This window comes from Podarcis vaucheri (assembly GCF_965113315.1).
Source record: "Podarcis vaucheri genome assembly, chromosome: 9".
NCBI classification, from domain to species: Eukaryota; Metazoa; Chordata; class Lepidosauria; order Squamata; family Lacertidae; genus Podarcis; species Podarcis vaucheri.
Window position 1 is genome coordinate 80,479,184 of NC_138767.1, and position 24,061 is coordinate 80,503,244.

Here is a 24,061-nt window from a genome sequence, read left to right on the forward strand (position 1 = left end):
TGCCTTGGTGATATTATCTTGTGTAGCTTGCAGTAGTCATTGTATCACCACTCCTCTGCTCACTGTTTTATTGGTATTCCCTCCATTATAGCGGGCGGGACTAGATGACCCTTGGGGCTCCCTTGCCTTCTCTTCGTTCATTATATTCAGGGCTGCCATATGCCCGGATTTCCCAGGTCATTACCGGGATTTCTGGGGAGCGCTTTGGAGAAGTCAAAGAACTTTCGGGGTGTCAAACCCAATAAAAATACCCAAGAAGGAAAGAAAGAAACGCGCAAGTAATTATTTAGGGGGGTGCGTGCGTGTGCTAAGTGTGCTTGTTTGGGGGGCGTCCTGGCGATTCTGGCAGGAGGTCTTTTCGCCCGCCGATCTTTGCGCAGCGCGCCGCGGCCACTCGGGGCGGCGCCTCCTCCTCCTCCTCCTCCTCCTGCTCCTCCTCTTACTCGGCCGCCGCCAGAGGCTCGGGAGGCGCCGCCGCTCCGTCCTGGCCGAGGCATGGCGGGCTCCGGGCGGAGAAGCCTCCTGCTGCTCCTGCAGCTGCTGGCGGGGCCGGGCGGCGCGGGCGGAGCGCCTTCCCCGGGTAAGCGGGGCCCCGGCGGGGACGCGGGAGGACTGGGGCCGCTGGCCCTCGGCTGGGTGGGCGATGATCTTCCTGGCAGAGCGATGATCCATCCACCGGGCGGGCGGGCGGGCGGGCGGGACCGGGGAATCCCTTCCGCCTCCCAGGTGCCGCCGGACCCGGGGCTCTTTTGGGTGCAGACCGTTCTCTCTCCCCCCCCCCCGGGATATAGTGGTGCCCAGTCGTGCCCTCGCGGGGGGGGGGTGAGTTCAGAGCCCGTGGTAATGATAACAACGGATAAAGTAACTTTTATGTAAATGCGTGTTTCTGTTTTGCGGGATGGTCCTGGAACAAGGGGGCACCGTAATCGGGGCTGAATAGCCTCATCCTATATTTGTCCACTGGGAAGGAAGCCACCCTGGCTTTCCAAAGGATTGAATCCCAGGTAAGGGCATTTCTCTTTATGTCTACTCAGAAGAAAACCGCGTTGAGTTCAAATGCTCCTTGCTCCCAAGTAAGTGGCTAGAGTCAGCAATGGGTTGGCAACATTCATATCCCTTGGAATTAGGACAAAAATGCAGAGATCTTTGTTGGTCCAATTATATTTTTAAAAGGCTTCTGGGTCAATATGCACATAACTGCTGTAAATTGGTTGCTAACTTGTGAGAGGGAAGGAAGAGCATTTTGTACAGTTTCATATAATTCAAGCAATCTTCATGGGTCATTTTGCTCAGAATTATGATAAAGTAGGATTTTAGCAGGGGAGTATTTGACAAAGGTCCATATAGTTAAAGCCGTGGTTTTCCCAGTAGTGATGTATGGAAGTGAGAGCTGGACCATAAAGAGGGTCGATCACCAAAGAATTGATGCTTTTGAATTCTGGTGCTGGAGGAGACTCTTGAGAGTCCCATGGACTGCAAGAAGATCAAACCCATCCATTCTGAAGGAAATCAGCCCTGAGTGCTCACTGGAAGGACAGATCCTGAAGCTGAGACTCCAACACTTTGGCCACCTCATGAGAAGAGAAGACTCCCTGGAAAAGACCCTGATGTGATTGAGGGCACAAGAAGGGGACAACAGAGGACGAGATGGTTGGACAGTGTTCTCGAAGCTACCAACATGAGTCTGACCAAATTGCAGGAGGCAGTGGAAGACAGAAGTGTCTGGCGTGCTCTGGTCCATAATAATAATAATAATAATAATAATAATAATAATAATAATAATAATAAATTTTATTTATATCCCGCCCTCCCCAGCCGAAGCCGGGCTCAGGGCGGCTAACAACAATCAAATGATCAGTCATTTGGGGTCACAAAGAGTCGGACACGACTAAACGACTAAACAACAACCACATTTGACTTTTCCCTATCCATAACTACCCCCACCCCCATTTTGGGCAGGGCAGTTGCCCTGCAAAGACTTGTCAATCTGACTTTTCTAGGCTAACTTTTACAGTGGGCTATCCAGAAAAGATGCAGAAGTCTGTTTTTTGTCTTTACAAAGGGATGATGTTGGATACTGGAATTTAAAACTAATTGTTGAAGGTGGTTGTTTTGGTTGGGGATGAGAATCCTGCAAGCATTTAAGTGGATACAGGCTTGTGACATGTTATATGCTGAATGTTTCCTTGCTTTGGAGAGATTTCTGATGATTTAAGGCTTATTTGAAGGACAATTGAGGGCTTTGAACATTGGCATTGTAATCCTAGGGAGACAATGTGGAAGCAGATTTGCAATTCTGTTCTGCAGAAAAAACTGATGCTGCTGTGACTACGCTTCATTCTGGTTTTTATTCATACATAATCCCTCTTACCTATTTTATTAATGTATGTTTATATATTGAACATTCTCTGCTCTGGTACATATTTGTGTCCCTTCCTTTACCTTGTTAAACACAATCAAGCAAATTTGTTCTTATAAGGATATTGCTTTTTGCCCATCTTACACAATCATAATGGTAGAGTTGCCATATTTTCTTGCTTCCTTATACACATTTTGCTGCTACTGTTCTGATGCTGCTTCCTATACATTTATGTGGGGCGTGGGAATCTTCTTCAGGAGGTACACAGAATGGATCTCTAAATAACTACTCTTCCAGAGATAAGTAGAACAGAAGTTAGTTTAGAAATGCACAATAAAGCAAAACAAAAATGTATCCAAAAACTGAAAGCATTAGGATTACAGTGGAAAGACTGGCTATAGAATCCTGTAGACTCCAGCTTGGTAAAAATTTTGTTTTATTGGATGTATTTGAACTGCCATGTATTCTTGCCAAGTAGATGGGAAAGGCATTTAATAAATAAAAAGAAAAACGACGTATGCATTTTGAGTCATAATAGCTAATTTGCGGAAATGCAGTATTTAAGCTTCCTTTCTGTGTGAGGTGGTATGAAAATACTGTCTCAAAACTTTTGTTCAGTTTTAATGCTTGGTGTGATGTGAAGAAGAAAAATATTGAGAAGATCAAGTTGAGCATTTTAACATTTTAACTTAAAAAATGCAAAGATGGGAGACTGAATATTGCAATGGAAGAAATGCAGTGATGCTTCTAGTCAAACTTCTGTTTCATGACATCAGTTACAGCAATAGTATAAATCTGGTTGTTTGCCTTTGTCCTTCTGTTCCATATGAATCGAGAGAGACAGTTGAGCTAGACTGGTGCTTGGAGATGGAGATGGACTGGATGAGCACCAGTAATGGAAGCTGAATCCTGAAAAGACTCTTGAGCCTAGGAAGTGGGGAGACTGCCTGTTCTGGCTGGTTTTGCTCCCCTGGAAGGAGCAGGTCCATGGACTGGGGTTGCTTCTGGATTCATCATTGTCAGAGGCTGGGCGGGCCCATTTCAAGCTTTGTCTGGTTTGCCAGTCATGCCCCCCCCCCTTTGATAGAGATGACCTGGCCACTATATTCATACTCGGCAGTAATCCAATCTGAAATTTTTACTATTGTGCTGTATATGGGCTGCTCTTGAAGAGAACCCAGAAACTTCCATTGGCCCAAAATGAAGCCGCCCTAAATGACTTAATATTTGAAAAAACACACCTTTCCATAGAGACGTGACCCTCTTGGGTGTTAAGACCAGCAGATGGGACTTTCTCAGGAATACCTGTGTATAGGATTTCAACCTAATTCTGTAGCTATGAGGCAACAGGTGGGAGTTTTCTGCTTCTTGCTGAGCTGAGAGGTGCTGAGCTCCTATGGCCTGAATACTGGATTTAGGCCCCAATCCCTGTTAACCATGAGTACAACCTCAGCCATAGGTATTGTCAAACTCAGTCCCACAGTGCATTGGATAATGAACTAGTTTGCATGGTGTTTGCCACTCGATAAAAGTGATTTATCACATTTGGGGTCAGGAAGGCTGTTAAAATGAGGTTGCAATCTCAGCATAAGCCCAGATGAACTCAGTAGAACATACAGTTGTACATTGGTTCTCAAACTTAATCCATTCCGGAAGTCCGTTCCAAAACGAAGGCGTGCTTTCCCATAGAAAGTAATGCCAAATGGACTAATCTGTTCCAGACTTTTAAAAACAACCCCTAAAACAGCAATTTAGCATGAATTTAACATGGTCTTTTACGAGACCATTGATCCATAAAATGAAAGCAATAAACAATGTACTGTAGTCACACAATCAATCAGTAGCTGAACTGGGTTCTACACAGTCACAAAAACAAAACAAAAAAGCCGCAAAAATACAAAATAGCAAAAACAGACCTCAGTGTGGCACTCAAATCAGAAGCATGACACTCAAAACGGAGCACCTTTGGCTTCCAAAAAAAGTCTGCAAAACACTAACTTCTGGGTTTGCAGTGTTTGGGTTCCAAGTTGTTTGAGTACCAAGGCGTTTGAGAACCAAGGTACCACTGTACTAGAACATCACAGAGAACTTTGCTGGAAATTCCATTTGTAAGGAATTGCTTTAAACTGGCATCGGATTGGTGTGTGTGCCAGTTAAGATTAAAAAGTAATGTGCACATAATCCTTGTTGCAAGACTGCAGAACTGCTTCCTATATAACTGGCTCTGAAATGCGGTTTACAAAGTCTTTGATTAAACCATAAGTGATTATGGTTCTCTACAGATGTTTATCCTCAAGCAAGAGTATTAAACGTTTTTGAGAAAGGAGATGCAGCTGCTAGTTTCAAATATGAAAGCTTTTCTCCTGTGGTTTTCCTTTGATTGTCTTACGCTCTACTTCTAATAATGCAAATTTTCCAGTAGGCTACAGAGAAATTAGAGCAAGAGGAGTGCTTATGTAACTCCCCAAATGAGAATGCTAATATGGATATGTTGGCAATGATCACTGTGAAAGCCAGTGGAGCTGGCAATACAATTCTGTGTAACTGGCCTGGAAAATAATAGTTTACAGTACAGTGCGGCTATAACAGATTATGTACCTGCACGCAGGCGTTGCTGCATTGGAGAATTGATTTTGCAACTCTCTAGGAGCCTCAAGGCTGTCCCTAATTTGCATATACATTTACATAAAATGTCAATTTGCATTCATAAACTTCACAAAATAGACAAACTATGTGTGGCTATAATAGGAATACCTTACAGCCATTTTCCTTTGCATCCTTCTTTCTTTTTTCATATTGTCTCCTTTGACCCCTTTCCCCCCATAACAATTGCCTTCTGGGCGCACTGATTAAAACTCAACAGCTTGGTATAAAAATGTTCATATGTATGTATGTACGTATGTCATTTTGGGGTTTAATCCCATGCACTGAATTCCCTATGAATTCCCTATGAATACATCTGAGTCAGCATTCACTGGATCAGTGTGTTTACTAAAATTTAGGCATGATTTCAGCACCTCTTAACAGATGGCTGGTGAAATTCCCAAGGGGACCTTTCTAAAGCTTGCCTGTATGACAGCCGACCGCAGCATTATTGCTATTGCCAGACAGCTTGCAAGGCCACAACTTGAATAATTGTCCTTACATTAATGTCTACAAAATGCCAACTGCTTTCCAAATAATTCAGAAGGGAACATTTCTCTGCTCTGTTAAGCTCTTAATCTGAGATTGCCACTGCACAGAGGGGAAGGAAAGCGTATTGAATAATATAGGAGGACTATGGATGAAAGATGCAGCGTGTCAGGGTAAATATGGAAACCATGGAAAGGGAGGAGGGGAAGTCACCAGAGAAACAATTTACATTTTAAGTTAAAACATGTTAAGATTTTGTGTGTGTGTGTGTGTGAGAGAGAGAGAGAAAAATCAATAAGATTTTTTAATTTTAAAAAAGGCATAAATATACAACCCAGTTGCATTCCTTGTAACAACCAGGTACAATTTATATTTCCCACTGGTTCATTGCTAAGCTTGCAAGATGTTGTTGTTGTTATTTTATCATTTATACCCTGCCCATCTGGTTGGGCCACCCCAGCTACTCTGGAAGGCCTCTCATGCATACAGAAACACAATAAAAAAAATCCCAATCTCGGGCTGCATTCAGATGTCTTCTAAAAGTTGTGTAATTCTTTATCTCCTTGGCATCTGAGGTAGCCTCTGCTGATGTTTACCTATAAATTCTGTTTTCAGCATCAAAGTTTTATAGCTTTTTGAACACTGTGGTAAATTTAGGATTTGAGCCAAATTTAGCAGAATATTGTGGTGTCAGCACTCACATTTTCTGCATCTACTACTGCTGTTGGCTTTCTCAAATTGCTCCAGGTTGCATAATGTGATTTTTCAGCCGGGGTGGTGGCAGTGGTGAAGAAGCTAATATTTCATGGAAACTATCAGATTTATATACAGTGTTACCTTGAAAGTTGAACGGAATCCGTTCCGGAAGTCCATTCGACTTCGAAAACGTTCAGAAACCAAAGCTCCTGCAACCGAGCGGAAGCCACATCAGATGTTTGGGTTCCAAAGAACGTTCGCAAACCAGAACACTCACTTCTGGGTTTGCAGCTTTCGGGAGATAATACATCCGAGTACCAAGGCGTTTGGGATCCAAGGTACGACTATACAAACAATAGCGTAGATTTCTCTGTTTTCTCTCAGTTTTTCCAGGTGTATTTCAATAAATGGTGTGTAGGACAGACTATGGAGTATCATAGACAGAAATTGATAATGTGAAATTCAAATGGTTGAAGTGAGAGTAAAATATTTTCATGACAGAACAGCTGTTATTTACAGGGGTAACTGGTCCGCATTACACTTGAACTAATGTTAGCATTAATCAAAGTCAGCTGTATCAAGTCCACTTCTAACTATGGTTGCAAATTTTTCTTTGGCGCTAACTGTGGTTAGCAAAAACACTACTGCCTCCATAAGGCTGACCATAGCTACATCCAAAACCGAAAGAGAGAGCGAATGTCCATGCAAACTGGGAGGTGTCAACCCACACCTCCAAACTATAGTTAGCAAAGTGTTACTTTTCCTTGCAGTGTGATTTACATGGAGGAGAATGAAACAGCCCACAGGATGGTTAACAGGGTATGTGGGGTCATAATCTGTGGCCACAAATGCAATACACTTCCCAAGCTGTAAATACCCTTCTTACGGAACTCCCACGTAAATGGGAGATTGCCTGTACTTGCCCTTCTCATCCACTGAATTGTTGCGCCTTCTCTGGAGAAGGAAAAACCTAAACACGATGCAGAGTTCCAAAAAAATAGACCAGAGGCAATTGTATTTCACCCAGCAGATCTTTACTGCTACTGAAGGCAGATGAGCATAATGGTCACAAATCCAATACATTCAGGATTGGCACATTCCATAAACAATCCAGTTGCAGCACTTACAAAAACTAAGAAGACTAAACCATAACGCTAAGCATGCTATGTACAGAGCACCACACCAGAAGGAAGAGAGATAGAAAGTAAGAAAGACCCATGCTCCTTCTGGCCTATATCAGCATGACCTTAACAGAAAGAGATAAGAGAACCAGTTTAAGTCAGCTATACTTAGCTTCTCTGAAGGTATAACCCAAACATCATGAAGCTACTTTCACACAGAGAAGCTTCCAGAAACCTATTGAATGAATTTGAATAGGAAAGATCTCTACACATTAGATCAATACTTTCTGCACCAAGAAATGCAAACCGACATGACTATCATGCCCATTTTTACCTTACTTGTATTAAGTCATAAGTCAAATTTCAAAAAGCATAAATTGTTGCTTCTTCTTTCCTCCTATACAGGCAATTCCCCGTTTACACGGGTTGTGTTCCATGTCATCGTGTGTGTCAGTGGAGCGGGTGTAAGCCTACCCCGTTCCACCCCTTTCCAGGGCCAAAAACGGCGCGCACGTCCGTGGTCACGTGCCAATCGAGCACGTGCAAAATGGTTGCCATCTGTATACAAAGTAGGAGAATTGTAATGTTTGTGTTACCTCTTTTCCATCTGTACAGGTATGTCTGAACCTTCCTTTATTGCTAAAAGTGAAGACCGTCTGTTTAAATACTTATTTGAAGATTATGAAAGATGGGTTCGCCCAGTAGAGCGTCTGAACGACACAATCAAAGTGAAGTTTGGCCTTGCAATTTCCCAGTTAGTGGATGTGGTACGTTGGAAACTTCTGCTGTTTGCTCTTTAAATAGGCATAGCAGCGTAAAGTAGTTGCTTGTCAGAAGCGCATCGTCTGAGCAGCATCCCTGGCTTTTTCACAGAGCCTCTTCTCCTCATAAAGAGGATGCCATAGCTCCACACAGGGTGTTGGGGTTGCAAAAGTTGTACGTGTGTTATTGGTCACTTGCTGTTGAGAGGATAGCAGGAAGGAACCGTGCATTCATGTGCTATCTGTGCTAACCACAGGCCTGGTTTGCATGTTATAAAAAGCCAGAGTTTGCTTTAAAGCATAGTTTAATCATGAATATGCCTTTTGCTTATTGTGTCCTCTTGTAGCTCATACAAACCATACTATGCCTTGTTGTGTTGTCTAAATCCAGTCAATGGTTTATTTGTTTCAAATAAACAATGAGCTGTAAGCTACAAATAAGCCAGCATTCATTCTCAGGTTATTTCTGACTTACCGCTTGGTAAGCCTGGGTTTGGAAGACATGTCAAGCAATAGTATGGCTTCTTTGAGCTGCGCAGGAGAGGAGAAGCTGTGCAGCAAGTGAGAGGCATGTTCACAATCCAGCCCTGGTTTCAGAGGAGCTTGCTTATTCTATCATGTATCTGAGGCCTCTGTGTGTAGACAGAAGTGGGAGAGTTCCGGCACCTCTTTTTAAATAATAATAATAATAATAATAATAATAATAATAATAATAATAATAATAATTTATTATTTATACCCCGCCCATCTGGCTGGGCCTCCCCAGCCACTCTGGGCGGCTTCCATAAAAACCAAAAATACAGTAAAATATCACACATTAAAAACTTCCCTTAAGGGCTGCCTTAAGATGTCTTCTGAATGTCAGGTAGTTGTTTATTGCTTTGACATCTGCTGGAAGGGCGTTCCACAGGGCGGGCGCCACCACCAAGAAGGCCCTCTGACTGGTTCCCTGTAGCTTTGCTTCTCGCAATGAGGGAACCGCCAGAAGGCCCTTGGCGCTGGACCTCAGCGTCCGGGCAGAATGATGGGGGTGGAGACGCTCCTTCAGGTATACTGGACCGAGGCCGTTTAGGGCTTTAAAGGTCAGCACCAACACTTTTAATTGTGCTCAGAAACATACTGGGAGCCAATGTAGGTCTTTCAAGACCAGAGTTATATGGTCTCGGCGGCCGCCCCCAGTCACCAGTCTAGCTGCCGCATTCTGGATTAGTTGTAGTTTCCGAGTCACCTTCAAAGGTAGCCCCACGTAGAGTGCATTGCAGTAGTCCAAGCGGGAGATAACCAGAGCATGCACCACTCTGGCGAGACAGTCCATGGGCAGATAGGGTCTCAGCCTACGTACCAGATGAAGCTGGTACGTAGACTCCCAGGCTGCGCACCTGGTCCTTCAGGGGCACAGTTACCCCATTCAGGACCAGGGAATCCTCCACACCTGCCCGCCTCCTGTCCCCCAAAAACAGTACTTCTGTCTTGTCAGGATTCAACCTCAATCTGTTAGCCGCCATCCATCCTCCAACCGCCTCCAGACACTCATGCAGGACCTTCACAGCCTTCACTGTATGAGATGATTCTCTCAAACAATTATCTTCAAAGGAACTGCTAACTTGATTCCTTGTAGCTGCCAGACTTTCTTTTCCACAAAAATGGAATAACTTAAATGATATGTCTCTCGAGTTGTGGTATAAAAACTTACTGAACCTCACAACTGCTGAAAAGATAGCCCACGAGATTCATGTGATGCAAGGGTAAGAACCAGTAGAACAATTGGGACTTTTATCTTATGTTTGACCTGCACGACTTCTTACCTGCACCTAAAAAAAATATCCTGTCCTAAATAATATGTTAGTTTAATAAACCTATGTAGAATTGTAATTATTATGTAAGTATTTCTCTGATGACTTTCCACACTCTTGTGTTGAAAAATTAAAAAAAGGTTTTGAAAAGGAAAGAAAAACTTTCCAGCCAATAATAAATAGATTAAAGTTCCTCCAATGCCCCAGAGCAACCAAAACATAGCGTTAGTCTGGGGCATTTTGGGAAATTCAGGTGTCAGCCTGGAGCCTGCCCTGGTGAGACCTGTAGAATATATGCCATATGTTAATTGACCGCTATCTGGAAGTGAGAGAAGTGTACTGTCATTCATATAAAATGCCTTTTTCTCTCAATAGGATGAGAAAAATCAACTGATGACAACAAATGTTTGGTTGAAGCAGGTGAGTAGTATATTAGGAAAAAGTTTGGACTGTAACCATGATCTTGGGAGGGATGTTGATTTATACTGTTTGGTTGCAACTGAGGTGTATTATTCAGTGTAAACTCAAATAACCAGGTTGCTACAGCGGTGATGAAATCCTATGCACACTATTCTGGGAATAAATCCCGTTGAATTCAGTGGTGCTTATTTCTCAATAGACCTGTATATAATTGCACTGTAAAGTAAATAAATTAGTTTATCAGTTAATACTATCTTTACTCTCTTTGTAGGAATGGATTGATGTAAAACTGAAGTGGGACCCTAAAGATTATGCTGGAATAACATCTATCCGTGTCCCTTCAGATTCTATATGGATCCCAGATATTGTTTTGTATGACAAGTAAGTATTTAATGTTTTTTAACACAATTATTACCGTTGCAAAAATTAAAGAGAGAAATAATTTGAATAAGTTGTATTTTGAAATTGCTAGAGTTGAGAGCATCTTTTTTTTCTGAAATGATATATTTGGCACGATAGCATGGCATTCATGCAGAATTTTCAAATGAGAGTAATAGTTTCAAACCATGAAATATATTATGTTTGCTGGAGAGATGTATTTTCTTCAGTTATGTGTGCTGTGTGGTGAAAGAGACATTCCACAGAACACTGAGTGATTTGCATCTCACTAAATGGCAGCCTCATGGTCTTTGTTAGATAAAATAAGTAAAAGGGACCCTTTAGCCATTCATTTTGTAAGAGCAAAAGTGGAGTGTTATAAGAGATAGCGAAATGCAAGCAGAACAGTAATATTATTATTATTATTATTATTATTATTATTATTATTATTAATACCCTGCCCATCTGGCTGGGTTTACCCAGCCACTCTGGGCGGCTTCCAACAAAACACTAAAATACAATAACCTATTAAACATTAAAAGCTTCCCCAAAGAGGGCTGCCTTTAGATGTCTTCTAAAAGTTTGATAGTTATTTTTCTCTGTGACAACTGGTGGGAGGGCGTTCCACAGGGCGGGTGCCACTACCGAGAAGGCCCTCTGCCTGGTTCCCTGTAACTTGGCTTCTTGCAGTGAGGGAACCGCCAGAAGGCCCTCAGCGCTGGACCTCAGTGTCCGGGCAGAACGATGGAAGTGGAGACGCTCCTTCAGGTATACTGGACTGAGGACCGAGGGCTTTCAAGGTCAGCACCAACACTTTTAATTGTGCTTGGATGTGTACTGGGAGCCAGTGTAGGTCTTTCAAGACTGGTGTTATATGGTCTCTGCGGCTGCTTCCAGTCACCAGTCTAGCTGCCGCATTCTGGATTAGTTGTACTTTCCGGGTCACCTTCAAAGGTAGCCCCACATAGAGCGCATTGCAGTAGACCAAGCGAGAGATAACCAGAGCATGCACCACTCTGGTCTCAGGTAGGGTCTCAGCCTGCGTACCAGGTGGAGCTGGTAGGCAGCCGCCCTGGACACAGAATTGACCTGTGCCTCCATGGACAGCTGTGAGTCTAGAGTGACTCCCAGGCTGCTCACCTGGTCCTTCAGGGACACAGTTACCCCATTCAGGACCAGGGAGTCTTCCACACCTGCCCGCCTCCTTCCCCCCAAAACAGTACTTCTGTCTTGTCAGGATTCAACCTCAATCTGTTAGCCGCCATCCATCCTTCAACCGCCTCCAGACACTCACACAGGACCTTCACCTCCTTCACCGGTTCCGATTTGAAAGAGAGGTAGAGCTGGGTATCATCCGCATATACTGATGAAAACCCAGCCCAAACCCCCTGATGATCTCTCCCAGCGGCTGCATGTAGATGTTGAAAAACATGGGGGAGAGGACAGAACCCTGAGGCACCCCACAAGTGAGAGCCCAGGGGTCTGAACACTCATTCCCCCCCACCACTTTCTGAACACAGCCCAAGAGGAAGGAGCGGAACCACCGTATAACAGTGCCCCCAGCTCCCAGACCCTCTTGTTGGTTTCTGCTCTCTTCACTGTGCAGCAGAGTGCTTGTCACAAGACAATGTTTACATTCCACAGTCAGAGTACTGTTGGGTTTTCCCACGGGAATGGGAAGCTGGATGTGACGTACACTGGTTTCCTGTTTTTCACTGTCTCTCTCGGTGTTCGTTATTCCGAGGAGAAGGACGGTTGCTTCTCTGCTCCAGCAGAGGCAAGATGCATGTTTGTAATTTCTCAACAATGAACTGAAAATAAAGCAACTTTAAGCATGTGGCACGTACTGTTCGTCATTCCGTTGTGCAAAGGACTCTGCAATCACAACATTTTGGTTATCGGGCCCAGAAAGACGTAAATCAAACTGAGGAATGCCGGCAGAGGTACAGAGAAACGGACGGCGTTATCTGCTCTGCGCGTCAAGTTTGATTGATGAAGGTATGTGCTCATGCTGCCCGGAGCAGCCTGGCAGCCTGCCAGTTTCTAATTTATGGTTTTATGGCTGGACTTTGTACTTTTAAAGCCGTTTTGCCGCGATACAGTTTAAGGCATAAGCTCACAGGCTTGGTGGCTGAGAAAGCGAAAGTACTTTTCACAAGTGCTTTTGGACGCTGCTGTAAGTGTTACGCAGCTTGGTTAAAACAGCAGAGATGGAAAGTGCAAAGCTGGTTGAAGCTTTTGGGATTCCTAAGCTCAATAAGAAAAATTACACGGAGTGGGTGCAGTATGCAGAGGCAATTCTGCGGAAAGAAGGTCTGTTTAATGTTATTACAGACAACCCCCCAGCTCCAATTACAGCTCAATGGGCTGCTAAGGATTCCAAAGCAAGGGGAACGCTTACGTTGATAGTATCCCCAGAAGAGCTCTGTCTGTTGCGTGGAAAGACCACAGCCAGAGAAATTTGGGACTCTTTAAGAGAAGCTCACTTGAGGACAGAAGCTGGTTCCTCAATGTACTACTATGCCAAGCTGCATGATATGGCTCTTGCTGAAGGTGGAGATGTGCGTAAACATCTGATGGAGATGCAGAATCTGAGACATGAGTTGCAACAGAGAGGACTCAACTTTCCAGAGGCTGTGTATTCCTTTATAATACTACATTCTTTGGGTCCAAGTTGGGAGTCCGTTGCCACTCAGATTGCTGTTCAACCAACTGCTCAGCTCACAGTAGCCTATGTTACTGCCGTGATCCAGAATGAAGCAGATCGCCGGGGTGCTAGCTGCATGGGAAAGGGGGAGTCTTCACAGACGTCATCCCAGAGTGCAGTGGAACCACCAGAGGGCGCCAAAGCTTTGAAGGCAGTGAAATGCTACTCGTGTGGACGTCTAGGCCATATGAAGAGGGAATGCAGATATCCCAAGGCCAAGACAGAGCAGTGCAGCGGAAGCTCATCGCGTGGAAAAGGCCAAAGCAAAGGCAAAGGTCCGGTGTCCAGGACAACGCAGCACAAGGCAATGATCTCACGCTTCACTCCAAAGGTTGCAAAGGTCCAGAAGACGTCTAGATCTTTCTTCGTTGTTGATTCAGCAGCTACCCACCACATGTGCAACGACAAGAGACTGTTCGTGTCTTTTACACCGCAGGAAGGTGCGATTCACCAGGCGGATGACCACACGATCCCCAGTCAAGGCTACGGAACTGTTGTTCTTCACAGTTTGGACTTAACGATACAGGATGTACTTTACGTTCCAGATGCCACACACAATCTTCTAAGTGTGATGCAGCTGAATGAACGGAACATTGACGTTTCCTTCAAGAACAAGAAATGCACCATCACAAAGAAAGACGATTATGTATTGCATGCTGAATGTGTTGATCGTTTGTTTGTTTTGTATTATGATGATGTTGTGCAGAATGAGACTTGTTGCATTGCAGGTTCTAACAAAAGTTTGCATGCAGGATGTATTCATGATTTTCACAGGAAATTTGGTCATTTGCATTTTGAGGCAGTATCTAAAATGCCTACCTTGGTTGAAGGTATGACTATTAAACCCTGCAGGTACCACATGAAGTGCAAGGCATGCGCAGCAAACAAGGTGAAAATGGCTGCGAAAGGTAAGGTGTCTAGTAGGCAAGCTACAGAACCATACCAGATTGTTCATGCTGATTTAGTTGGTCCACTATCGCCCTCTTTGGGTGAAAATAGGTTCTTCATGGTTCTCATTGATGCATTTTCCAGGTATATTTATGTGTATAATCTCAAGCAGAAATCAGAGGCTTTTCCAAGGTTCAAGGAATTCTGTGCTTGGTTGGAAAATGTGCATGGTAAGAAGATAAAAATTCTTTTCACAGATCGCGGGGGAGAATTACTTCTCAGCAGTTTGAAGCTTTTCTGACTGAGAAAGGAATTCAACACGATTTGTCCAGTCCTCGCTCGCCATGGCAAAATGGACTTTGCGAAAGGGCAAATCAAACATTGCTTCAAGGGTTAAAAACCTTGCTGCATGATGCAAATCTTCCAGAGAGTTATTGGGCCGAAGCTCTCTCGTGTTTTGTTTACAGTTACAATCGCAGGTTATCTTCAGCGATTGGTTGTACCCCGTATGAAAAGATGTTTGGCAAGAAACCGTACATCAAACACATGAAAATTTTTGGTTCTGACATGTGGATTCACTCACCACAAGGCTCCAAGTTAGGCAAACGTGGATTGCATGGTATCTTTCTAGGTTATCAGAAAGGTTCTTACAGAATAATGATGACTGACTCTAAGACAATTAGGCTCACAAGAAGTGTTGAGTACAATGCCAAGTGGGGGGAGAACGTGGGAATTTTTCAATGTTATCCTGATGACAGTGATGAGACTGAGGATAAGCAACAACAACCCACACCCACTGATGAAGGTTCTGATTCTGAGTCTGAAACTGAATCGGATACTTCAGAGGATTTCAAGAGTGCAAAAGCCTCTATGCGACCCTCTGAAAGCTCTGATCAGGAATTGGAAGAACCATTGTTCACAATAGGCCATTTTTCTCCTAAGAAGGAAGAGGAGAGTGTTGAAGACCAAAGGCTGATTCGCAGGTCACAAAGAGCCACAAAAGGCAGACCTCCAAAGAGATTTGCTGATGAATTTGCTAAGACAGCAGTAGCAGCTGTTAAAAGCTCCAAGAAGGTATTTGAACCTTCAAGTTTCCAAGAAATCCAGGATTTGGATTCTAAGGAAGCTGAGCCATGGTTAAATGCTATGAAGGCTGAGCTTGATTCCTTAGAAAAGAACAAAACTTGGGAGCTAGTTCCAGTAGTTCCAGGAATGAAACTGCTTGGAAGCAAATGGGTCTTCAAAGCGAAGACTGATCAAAATGGCAAGATAGTCAGACACAAAGCCAGATTGGTAGCCAGAGGTTTTGCACAGGTACCAGGTGAAGACTATCACGAGACCTACTCACCCACGGTGAGGTATGAGAGCATTAGGCTTATGCTCAAGCTAGCTGCAGAGGAGAATCTACACATTAGTCACCACGATGTGAATACAGCGTTTTTGTACGGATCTCTAGGTGAATCACTTTATATGCTTCCACCTGATGGCGTACAGGTAAAACAGGGATTTGTTTGTGCTCTAAAGAAGTCCCTTTATGGTCTCAAACAAAGTGCACGGTGTTGGCACACAAAACTCACTGAAGCATTGTTTTCTCTAGGTTTTCAACAAGGGAAAGCTGATCCATGTGTATTTGTCAAAGAGGAGGGGCAAAAGAAGCTATATTGTTTGTTTTATGTTGATGATATTTTATTCTTTTGGAAAGATGTCACAATGTACAATAACGCCCTAGCTCAACTGAAAGAGCACTTTGACATGAAAGATCTTGGTGAGGTAAACAACTACCTATCTCTGGAAATAGAGAAAGATCAAAGTGGTAACATTCTAGTACACCAGTCAAGGAAAATTGCTGATGTGTTAAGCAAACTAAACCTGATGGATGCTAACCCTGTAGACACACCCATGACAACAGGTTATCAGGTAGAAGACACTGAAGAAGCATTTTCTGACACTACACTGTACAGAAGTGTGCTAGGCAAGCTAAACTTCATTGCCAGATGTTCAAGACCTGACATTGCTGTTAGCTGTAATTTGCTAAGCAGACAAGTTAACAATCCTTCTGTTAAGGATTGGAAAGCTCTGAAACGCATAGCACGCTATTTGAAAGGCACTATGCATTACAGACTGATATTTAACAATCAGAAGTCTGGTGGTCTTGAGATTTTTGCAGATGCAAGTTTTGGAAGTGACACTACAGACAGGAAAAGTACGTCTGGAGTTTGCTACATGTACAATCAGGGTCTTTTTGATTGGTCATGCAAGAAGCAAACAACAATTAGCTTAAGTACTTGTGAAGCTGAACTGAATGCACTGTCTTATTCACTTAAGGATTGTGAATGGTTGTTACAATTGTGCAAAGACATGAAAATTCCTGTCAAATGTCCAATCCAGGTTTACCAGGACAATAAAGCATGTTTGGCTTTGCTGAATTCGGAAGGTTGTAAGCAAAGCACGAAGCACTTGCAATTGAAGTTGCAACATGCTAGGGAACATATTCAGAAGGGACTCGTAACGGTGTCCTATATGCCAGGTAATGAAATTCCTGCTGATGTATTGTCCAAGATTGTATCAAGGGATCAACACTGTACCTATGTACAGAAGTTGGGTTTGTACTGATATTGTACGAACACGCTGCCCAGTGATGTTCACAGAAAGGGGGAGGATGTTGGTTTCTGCTCTCTTCACTGTGCAGCAGAGTGCTTGTCACAAGACAATGTTTACATTCCACAGTCAGAGTACTGTTGGGTTTTCCCACGGGAATGGGAAGCTGGATGTGACGTACACTGGTTTCCTGTTTTTCACTGTCTCTCTCGGTGTTCGTTATTCCGAGGAGAAGGACGGTTGCTTCTCTGCTCCAGCAGAGGCAAGATGCATGTTTGTAATTTCTCAACAATGAACTGAAAATAAAGCAACTTTAAGCATGTGGCACGTACTGTTCGTCATTCCGTTGTGCAAAGGACTCTGCAATCACAACACCTCTAGACGGTCCAGAAGGATGTTATGGTTAATGGTGTCAAAAGCTGCTGAGAGATCCAGCCGAACTAGGAAACAGCTCTCACCTTTGTCCCTAGCCCGCCGGAGATCATCAACCAGTGCGACCAAGGCAGTTTCAGTCCCATGATGAGGCCTGAATCCCGACTGGAAGGGATCCAAATGGTCCGCTTCTTCCAGGCGTGCCTGGAGTTGTTCAGCAACCACTCGCTCAATCACCTTGCCCAAGAATGGAAGATTTGAGACTGGGCAATAGTTGGCCATATTGGCAGCATCTAAAGATGGTTTTTTTAAAAGCGGTTTGATAACCGCCTCTTTCAGCGGGTCTGGGAAGGCTCCCTTACAGAGAGAAGCATTCACCACCCCGCGAAGCCCATCACCAGCCCTTCTTGGCTAGCTTTTATAAGCCAGGATGGGCAAGGATCCAGGAGACAGGTGGTTGGTTTCACTCGTCCAAACAGCCTGTCTACATCCTTGGAGGTAACAGATTGGAATTGATCCAACACAACTTGACTAGACAGGACTCTAGCACTCTCCCGCCCCGGCCCTGCTCCCACGGTGGAGTCTACCTCTTCCCGAATCTGAGCGACTTTATCTGCAAAAAACTTGCAGGAGATCATGTGGCCCGTACTGGGCCCTGATGTAACAGGTGGTTCCGCTAAATTGCAAACCACCTGAAAAAGTCTCCTGCTGCTGTTTTCTGCAGATGCAATAGAGGTGGTGAAGAAAGTCTTCTTCGCCGTCACTATCGCCACTTGGTAGGCTCGACATTGAGCTCTAACCCGTGTCTGGTCAGCTTCAGAATCAGTTATCTGCCACCGGCGCTCTAGCCATCTCAACGATTGTTTCATTGCGCTCAGATCTGTGGAAAACCACGGGGCTGTCCGGGCTCCATGCAATTGGAGAGGGCACTTCAGACCAAACAATCAATAGCCCTGGTTAACTCCACATTCCAGCGTGCCACCAGGGAATCAGCTGAAAGGCCATCAACATGGGATAAAACATCCCCTACCACTCCCTGGAAACCATTTGGATCCATTAAGTGGCGGAGGCAGACAATCCGAATCTGTCCCACCTCCCTGCAGAGGGGATGGGTCGCAGAGAAGTCCAGTTGCACCAGGAAGTGATCTGACCATGGCACTTCTTTGGTTTCGCTTTTACTTAGTGTCAGAACACCAACATCCATGGAGGTGAATACCAGGTCTAAGGCATGTCCACGGCTATGGGTTGGGCCAGACTTATTCAGGGACAGCCCCATGGAGGCCAAGCTTTCCACGAAGTCCCGAGCGGCCCCTTGTAAGGTCGTGTCGGCATGGATGTTAAAATCCCCTAGGACAACCAAACTAGGTGTCTCCAGGAGAACATCCGCCGCAACCTGAAACAGCTCGGGCAGGGAATCCTTGGCGCAGCGGGGAGGTCGGTACACCAAAAGGAATCCTGTACTGCCCCTATTGCCCAACTTCCAGAACATGCACTCAGAGAACTGGGTCTTCCCAATAGGACGCCTGGTGCAAACTAATGACTTCCTAAAAATCACTGCAACCCCCCCTCCCCGCCCACATGACCTGGGTTGCTTTGCGTAAGAGAAACCTGGTGGACAAGCAGCGGCAAGAACAGGCCCATCTGCTTCATCCAACCAAGTCTCTGTCACACATGCCAGGTCAAGTCCTCCATCCATGATCAAGTCATGGATGGCAGTGGTCTTGTGAATCCTTGACCTGGCATTGCACAGCAGCACCTTTAGGTCATGTGGGTATCCCTTGCTGATTCCAGTATCTGTCTGGTCGGGACCAGACCCGGAGTCTTCAGACAACAACTAAACCTGCCTCCTCGGTAATGACATGGTCTGGTCTTAGCATAACTCCTCCTACCCATGATCACTGAGATCAGTTGTCCCAGTGCATCCCCCCCCCCCGTGGGACCCACTCCCTGGCAGCCCTGACCCCTCCCCTTAAGAACAAAAAACCCCTTAAAAAACCCCAAACAAACCACAATAAAACAATACAAACAAAAAACTGTAAAAATTACAAATACATCAAAATCAAACAAATTCCCAAGCCCAAACAAACATCCATCCCCCCCACCCCCACATACAAAAAATTCAAAAAGGAAAAAGAAAATTTTAAAACATTTTAAAAAGAACTCTGCACCCCTCCGAGTCCTCCTGGACAGCAGCAGCAGTAGCAGCACCCGCCCTTGTGAGGCCTGTCAGGCCCCGCCCTGGGCCAGGTGGTGAGTGGCAGGAGCGGGGCCCTCAGGCACTTACTACAGGTTTAAGCTGAGGAAGGAGTCACTCCTTGAAATAGGTGTCTTCAGAAAGTTTTGGAGCTCAGCTTTCCTCTGTGTGCTGGAAATGCTGCCGCATATAAATTGCAGAGCTTTGCGTGCGACCTTAGCAGCCATAGCATATGGGGCCCTCCAAAGTAGTCTCAGGACTGATCATGCCGCTTAGAGTCCTAGAACTAACTCTTACATGAATTTGCAGGAAAGAATAAAAGACCTTTATTATGGATCTTGACATCCAATACCTTCAGCATAACTTGGTATAAATCAATTAAATATATTACAAACAAAGAATGGGTGAAATCGTTCTTCAAACAAATCTCTAGCTTGCAGAAAGCCCATTTAGCAGACCACTTTTAATACAGCAAATGCCTTGCTTGTCGATTTCAAACCAAATATAAGAACCATTCCTTCTTTGCAGTCTCTGAATGTGTATGGGTTCTTGAGCTAGAGTTTTGGGTGACTCCCTGTCTCCATTCCTCATTTGCCCACATCAAAGGGTACCGTATTTTTTGCACCATAACACTCACTTTTTTCCTCCTAGAAAGTAAGGGGAAATGTCTGTGCGTGTTATGGAGGGAATGCCTACGGGTGGCATGCCTACGAATTTTCCTCCTCTAAAAACTATGTGCGTGTTATGGTCGGGTGCGTGTTATAGAGCGAAAAATATGGTATTTCTCCTACCTTTCCCGTCAGTTCTCTTCCCAGCACAAGAGCAATGGCTTCAAGGTAACGATAGTCTTGCTGGATTGTTAGTGTGCATTGTTTGTTGTTTTCAAACAAAATACAAAAAACCATTTATTTTGACCTCATTCTGTACTGGGTGCCACTGTTAAGAGCGTCACATAAACATCTGAAATTAACCAAGTAAAATGTTTGAGGAAAATAACTTCAGCGTGTTACATTTTTAAATAACTTTTCATTGAACATTTTTTTCAGTGCAGATGGTCGTTTTGAAGGAACATCTACAAAAACAGTAGTGAAACATGATGGCACAATTGCTTGGACTCCTCCAGCAAATTACAAAAGTTCCTGTACCATAGATGTCACTTACTTTCCATTTGACCGCCAGAACTGCTCCATGAAGTTTGGATCCTGGACGTATGATGGCTCACAAGTTGACATAATTCTAGTGGATGATGAAGTAGACAAGAGAGATTTCTTTGATAATGGGGAATGGGAAATAGTAATGGCAACAGGAATCAGAGGGAACAGAACTGATGGGTGTTGCTGGTATCCATTTATTACCTACTCATTTATAATTAGACGCTTGCCTCTCTTTTACACACTGTTCCTTATTATTCCCTGCATAGGGTTGTCCTTCTTAACCGTCCTTGTCTTTTACCTTCCGTCTTATGAAGGTGAGAAAATTTCTTTGTGCACATCAGTTCTGGTTTCCTTAACGGTCTTTCTGCTTGTCATTGAAGAGATCATACCGTCATCTTCCAAAGTTATACCTCTTATCGGCGAGTACTTGGTATTCACGATGATATTTGTTACATTATCCATTGTAATAACTGTCTTTGCTATTAACGTTCACCATCGGTCCTCGTCTACGCACAATGCAATGGCACCTTGGGTCCGCAGGATATTCCTTCACAAACTTCCAAAACTGCTTTGTATGAGAAGCCACGTCGACAGGTATTTCACTCAGGAGGGGGATGCCAACAATGCGGATGGTGCGGAGGCATCTCGGATTACCCTGGAAGCCGCCCTAAATTCTATCCGATATATTACAAGGCACATTGTCAAGGAGAACGAAGTACGTGAGGTGTGTGTATTAGTTAACGTTGCAGTCAGCTCTTGAGGCTGGCAGTCTGGGACAGGAGCATGTGCAGTTGTAGAGTTAATCATAAGTAAAATCCTTGCCTGCTCATGTCAGATATATCCTGCACTGTAGATATCTCATATTTTCAGACAGCATGATCTCTAATAGAAGTAACTAGGCAACTTTTGCATGAGAATAATTTCAAAGGTGAAAATGGACACTTTCAGAGATAATGCAGAAATCCTTATTTAAAATGTTATGCCTTTGTGGTGCAACAAATAGGCTCCCTGCCCCATTTTAAATCATACGTGGCTACTCCTTAGGAACAACCATTTCATTATGATATAAAGGGAGCCACAATAAATTATGTTTGGGGCAATTTAATTTTGCACCTAGCCCGATAAGAGAGACAGTAGGGTTTGTGCCATTTTTATTACTCTTTAGTTGTAGTGTGTATACAAATATTCTGGAGTGTATTTCAGAAAAGGTACTGATTTTCTTTCTTCTCTCTCTAGGTTGTTGAAGACTGGAAATTTATAGCTCAGGTGCTTGATCGTGTGTTCTTATGGACGTTCCTTCTGGTTTCAATTATTGGATCGCTGGCTCTATTTATTCCTGTAATCCACAAGTGGGCAAACATAATAGTCCCAGTCCATATTGGAAGCACCAACAAATAAGTGTGTGATGAGGACAAAATTGTACCAGTCTTTCTAGAAGTATTAATCTTAGAGGTAAATAGTAGTGAAATTATCTGGCACATTTTAATCTACAGTTCTGAAATCTTGGAAGATGTGGGTTGGAGTTCATGCTTATGTTTAAGCATGGACCTCTTAGGACATATGCATTTTTCCCCCTTAAGTGTTAGTTCATTGCTTTCCTATTAGAGCTCACTGGTATGCCATTGCTGCCTTGATGTGCCCTAAAACCACCTGTGGAATAAGTGAGGGGCAATGTAGAGTAAAGGACACTCCAAATGTAAATACTAATAATAATCACTTTTAAGACCTGCTACCTGCCATCTGCCAGCATTGGAAGGCTACTTCATCAAGCGGAACGAGATCCAACTGCTCAGCCCTTCCCCCTTGCCTAAGAAGAGTTGGGAGGGAGCTGCTGCCAGGTGTATCCCCAGGGAGGAACAAGGACAAGGAGAGGAAGTTCTCTCTGAACAAACCTGATCCCACCCCGTATGGGTGGCATGTTCTCTTCCGCTCCTGTATTGTGTTTTGTAAGCCACATTGAGAGAGGCAGGATATATGAATAATGCTAAACATGTTAAGCCTTAGTAATCCCGTACAAGGCTTCGGTAAGACAGGGCACTATTATAATCCTCAAACGGGGGCTGAGAGTGGGTGGCTTAAAGTAATCTAGCAAGTTTGTGATCTGAAACTGGCCTGTTCATAGCTCATATTCTTTTTTCTTTTTTTAAAATAATATTTATTAAAAGTTTAAAGATTACAGAAAGAAGTAAAAAAAAAAAAGAGAAAGAGAAAAAGTAAACAATACAAATCAATACATTACAATACATTAAAAAACCAAAAGACACAATACATCAAAACAAAAACAAAAGCAAAAACAATTAAAAACACACCCAATATTTCCATATCTTTGTCCTTCATTAACTTGTTTCATCGACCTCCTCACACCTCCCTTTTTTGTGTTCTAGTTATTAATTATTTCAGCAAATCCTTTCCATCTTTCACTGTTTTCTGTCATTTAATTGTCTTAATTTATTTTAACCTTATCTTACCATTAAAACCCTAAAACTTATTTATACTTAACTCCTTATAACGTTTCTACTAAAGCCGTGTAATTTCATTCCAACATTTTTCTAACACTCATTAATTTTACAATATTTCTCTATTCTCTAATCCTGGTCTCGGATTCTGTCAGTCCTTTCTATCAATTCCATATGGTTCATCAACCTGGTGATCTTCTGTCCGAGGCTCTTAACTCTTTTCCATGTCCCTTCTGCAGATCTTCATATTTATACATGCACTTTACTTTATCTTCTGCTGATCTTGTTCTTAATTTCCTTCCTTTGGCACTGAGGAGTAGATCTCGGGGAAACTCCAACCTAACAATGTCTTTATTCCTTCTCGACAGGTCAGCCCATTTTCCATAGTCAGAACTAAAGTCCGAAAGATATTTCAGAGCGTGTTTCAAAATCTCTCCGAAGGTAAAGGCCCCCACAACTCCAATCTCCCCCTGACCCAAATCCAGATCCCAAAAGCCAGAACATCCCTGCATAAGGGGATCTATCCAACTTTCCTTCTCCAATCCAAGCGGGACTCCATCCCTCCAAATCTGGCTTTCTCTAAATTCAATCGTAAAAGACAACAGCTTATATTCATCAAATTGCCTCTGTAAGGCTGGGGCTCTCTCCACTTGTGTTACTTGAGATTCAACAACAGCTTTCTCCCTCGTCTTCTCCACAGCTTGCCATGTCAAAGTAGATTCCTGAATCGATTCCTGAGTAGTTTCTGTATAGGTATTCACTTTTTGTCCCAAATCAGTCACTTTTTGTCCCAAATTATCAATTTTAATAGTCATCACATCCATCTTCTCATGAAGCTGTTCCAATAAAGCACTTGTCTTGCAAAATGCAATCACTAAGGGTTCTTCTGTCGACATTCTTGTCCAAGGTCAATCTCTGATTCTCACGGTCTTTAATCTCTGCAGCTGGAAAATTCCCCAGCTCCACTCCTACAACAGTTTCAAAAGCTCCCTCTAGAGGAAACAGTTTCTATTTGTATCCGTCCTTTTAAAC

At 43.6% G+C, this 24,061-nt stretch overlaps 1 protein-coding gene across 4 annotated transcripts; it reads left to right on the plus strand.

Annotated features, from left to right (window-relative positions):
* The first annotated feature begins 465 nt into the window (after positions 1 to 465).
* Positions 466 to 22,700, plus strand: CHRNA5 (cholinergic receptor nicotinic alpha 5 subunit). Of its 4 annotated transcripts, none has more exons than XM_082237954.1 (6): positions 466 to 580; positions 7,924 to 8,075; positions 10,238 to 10,282; positions 10,554 to 10,663; positions 20,466 to 21,297; positions 21,810 to 22,700. In XM_082237954.1, the coding sequence occupies exons 1-6, from the start codon at positions 496 to 498 to the stop codon at positions 21,969 to 21,971; spliced, it is 1,386 nt and encodes a 461-aa protein (XP_082094080.1). In that variant the 5' UTR covers positions 466 to 495; the 3' UTR covers positions 21,972 to 22,700. The 4 variants fall into 4 exon arrangements, with proteins under 4 accessions (XP_082094080.1, XP_082094081.1, XP_082094083.1 ...); XM_082237955.1 differs by having other exon boundaries at positions 20,466 to 21,288; XM_082237957.1 differs by having other exon boundaries at positions 20,466 to 21,167; positions 21,810 to 21,959.
* The last annotated feature ends 1,361 nt before the right edge of the window (positions 22,701 to 24,061 follow it).